Below are 3,753 nucleotides of genomic sequence, written 5' to 3' on the forward strand. Positions count from 1 at the left end.
TAGCAATGTTTTAATCAGGACATTTACAAACCCAGTAGTGTCATAACAGGTTGTATTTCCATTATTATGGGGGTGCTGCGTCCCACCATGTGACCAAACCTCAGCAGCAGCTTCTCATTCAGCTGCTTCTGACGTACGTCTGATCCGTGTTCAGTGCATAGCTAAATCCTCTGACCGTAGCCTTTTATTGTGCAGTCAGAGATGGGCTGATGGCCGGGTTATTTCTGGACCTCTCTCCATTGTTACAGATGAAAACTGTGGGGCAAAGAGATCCTGTTGCAATAAACAAACAACCAGAGCCACAAAGTGCTAGCATCAGGGTGTTGATGTGTTACCAAACAGTGAATCTGCAGGAGTTCCACACGTTTCATGAGACAATATGGTGTTTTTGAATAAGCCCCTCTTTTTCTGGAAAGAACACAATGGGTATAACCCTTTATCTGATCAATAAACTAAATCCTACTCTGGATAGGGTTTTTTTTTTACCTGCAGGGCCTCACTGCATAATAAAAAACAAAACACTGGGAATCACACAGTATTTAAACACTATAAAGATCATCACTGTAACCACAGCAACGCCATCCAGGAATCAGGTTTTTCACATCAAATCAAAACCTTGGGATGGGAAATAACCGTCGGGAATGGATCTTGTTTAGTTACTTGCAGCTTTATATCGTTAGCTTATTACAAGCTTGTGCAAATTTTACTTTTTAAACCAAAAAATATCAAATTATTTATGATCCGTCTTAATAACTTTAACACATTATTAAAACTAGGAATTAGTCATCTGAAAAACAGCTACGTTTCATTTAATAAGACCTAAAATAAATTAAGCTTCTCTTAAGAAGGCACGGTTTAAACCTGCGTTAAGCCGCGACTGATTTCAACCCAAGAGTAAACATGAGGTTAAATGAACAGAGAACAACTGAGCTCATCTCTCCTTCAGAAAATGCTGTTAAAATTAATAATGGAGGAGATTTGAAAAACTTTAACAAATTATTCCAAATATCTTAAGGGCAGCAGGGATTTTGCAGCTCCTCCTGTTGTTTCTACACACTTTGTCATGAACAGTGTCTGCGGTCGGGTTCCACTCCTGCCCGACCGTTTCGCCCGCCAAAGTCCTCCCTGCTGCTCAAACACACAGAGTGACCATTTGGCTTCAGATCTTGTGATGGGCCGAAGCAGCCCCTCATCACATGACGGAGCACTGCTCGGCGGCGCCGGCCCCGCCCACTCCTGGGAGGTTGAGGGAGTCCATGTCGAAGTTGAAGCCTGGAGGCTGGGAGGGAAGCAGAAAGAGGAACAATGAGGAAGCAGAATACATGTTTACCTTTTAACTTTGTCATCACCCACATTTTCCATCTTGAAAACCCTTCAGAGCTCTTAGTAGGGATACTGCTGAAAACCTGGGACTTATTTCTGCTCAATGACGTTCTTTGTTTATTAAATAAAGTGCCTTGAAATAAACAGAACGCTTCAAATTTTGTCTCAACAATCTCAGTTAACTAAATTCATGTATTATAATATAATTATATTATTATAATATAATACATGATCGATTAAAACAAAGGAGCGCACACCTATGGAAAAAAAAGCAGAAAAGGTTTGCAGTATTACACCTATAAACCCCCACCCCAGTGCTAGGGTCCTTTATAGTTCTAGGAACATTTTACACATAGAATGGGATGCATTAGTTTTTAACTTCTTTTAATATTTTAATATCATCAATAAAATGGATTGCAAAAAGTCGTGGGAAGACATCTAACTTATAAATAGAGTCCATCTATGTAGGATTATTCTCCAAAACAGGCTTATTTGGTTGCTCTATATGTCAGTTGGCTATATTTCAGTCAATTGTTTGATCTTAATAAAAAATACAAATGTCATAAGTGGGTTTAAAAATCTTATATCTGATTTTTTCCTACCAAATCTGATTAACTGATTTCTTCCTCCTTAATGATAGAGTGGAGGATTTTCGTGAATTTCTGGAAAAAACGTTCCACTTTAAAAATAAATGCACATGCATAACACTGTACCTGCTTCCGAAAGGGAAAATCTATCAAATGTGTGCAAGAGCCCTTTTCTCCTCGTGCACGCTCTGTTTAAAAGTTGCTGTTTGCATCGCTCATACAAGCTTACTTTCCTAAAGAAGATTTGCAATTTTTCCACCATGTCAGCCTCACCACCGGTAAGTAAAAATGGGGACGAGCACGTAGGACGGCCTTACGTAAACAAATCACCAGAATGATCCACCCAGAAAAATTACATCCTTCACGATACCTTTAAGTTTCATAATTGAAAAATGACATAAATTCCTTTTAAAAACTAGCTTTACCTTCAACTTTGACTTTCATAAAGGACTTAATGCGTTTAAATCAAAGATCCAGGTGCTAAAGCAATGGAAATAAAAAATTATTTCCCATAATTTCTTAGAAAATCTGATAGGAAAAGAATATTTTTTAAAGATTCTGTCTGAGGGTTTTCCTTGTTCAACCTTAATCTAGGACTGAAACATTGCCCATTAATCATTGGATTAATCATGATTAATCGATTATTGATATAATAGTCTAATTTAGTAATCGATTAATCGTTAAAGGGGAGTGCTTTTTTTTTTTTTTTTTTCCATTGGCCCCTTGATTTCACGTTGTTACATCATGTTCTACTCACCTATATGAGTTTTGTGTCATTTGGAGCCGTTCTGAAGATATTCCGTTAAATAGATATTCCGAGTAAAACTAGCAGCAGTTCAGCAGACAGGATGAATGAATAGTAGCTGGCGCGTGCGGATGACGTCATACACGAGCCGCTTTGTTTTTAAAACATATAAACATAAAAAATATAACTGTGGATGTCTGGGGGACAAAGATTCGCCTAAATGTTATGAATGCTGGCGTACCATAGATGATAAATTATGAACAGTTTAGTTTGTGCCTTCAAGTTGTTGCCCATAGGAAGACGTTACTTGGATATAACCGAATATCTTCATAACAGCTCCAAATGACACAAAACTCATATGGGTGAGTAGAACATGATGGAATAACGTAAAATCAAGGGCCCAATGTAAAAACAAAAACAAAATGGCGTTTCCCTTTAACTGGAGACCCTAAAAAACGTCTTTAGCTAACAGAGATACTCACTTAGAGCAGTAATTATACCAAGATTGTAAAAAAAATATATATAAACCTTTTGCATTTAAGATAAAAAAGATATTTTCACCTATCAGTATGCTCTATCCAGAACTCCTCAACTGAAAATGTTTTAGTTTTAATTTAGTAAAAAATTTTTATGGAAAAGTTTGTTATCTGATTATTAATTAAAAAAAATTATGACAGATTAATCAATTTGCAAATAATCGTTTGTTGCAGCCCGACTTTAATCAGAATATATTATTAACAGCTACTCTATAAACCCTCGACGCAACTCTATTCCAGACATTTTGAATTGAAGAAGCTTCCTGGATGGGAAGCGAAACGTCTTCAAACCTGGAAACAAAGTCCAGTGGATTGTTTTTAATTTCCTTTTTTTGGAATGACCATGACCTGGATGACTGAGAATATTCACCAGCATTATTAACAGCGACTGTAAGGTTAGTTCAGAAAAAACATGGTGCAGAACTTCAATATCGGTGCGTTTTGTACCATGGTTTTTTTTTTTTCTCCCTCAATCTTTGCATTCCATCACTCCTGCACTTAATGAAATGGTCATGTTCATTTCACTGCTAAGCTGCTGCTCATTTACTGTCTGAAAGCTGTA

General features: G+C 37.0%; 1 protein-coding gene across 1 annotated transcript in view; it reads right to left on the reverse strand.

Moving 5' to 3' along the window:
* The window catches only part of pex19 (peroxisomal biogenesis factor 19), a 16,604-nt gene continuing 12,851 nt past the window's right edge, over window positions 1–3,753 (reverse strand). Inside the window, exon 8 of the mRNA XM_015399540.1 lies at window positions 1–1,279. Coding sequence (XP_015255026.1) covers window positions 1,193–1,279 — 87 coding nt within the window. The 3' untranslated portion in view covers window positions 1–1,192. The remainder of the gene's footprint in view (window positions 1,280–3,753) is intronic.

The sequence above is a fragment of the Cyprinodon variegatus genome, unplaced genomic scaffold (assembly GCF_000732505.1).
Source record: "Cyprinodon variegatus isolate N-32 unplaced genomic scaffold, C_variegatus-1.0 Scaffold1023, whole genome shotgun sequence".
NCBI lineage: Eukaryota > Metazoa > Chordata > Actinopteri > Cyprinodontiformes > Cyprinodontidae > Cyprinodon > Cyprinodon variegatus.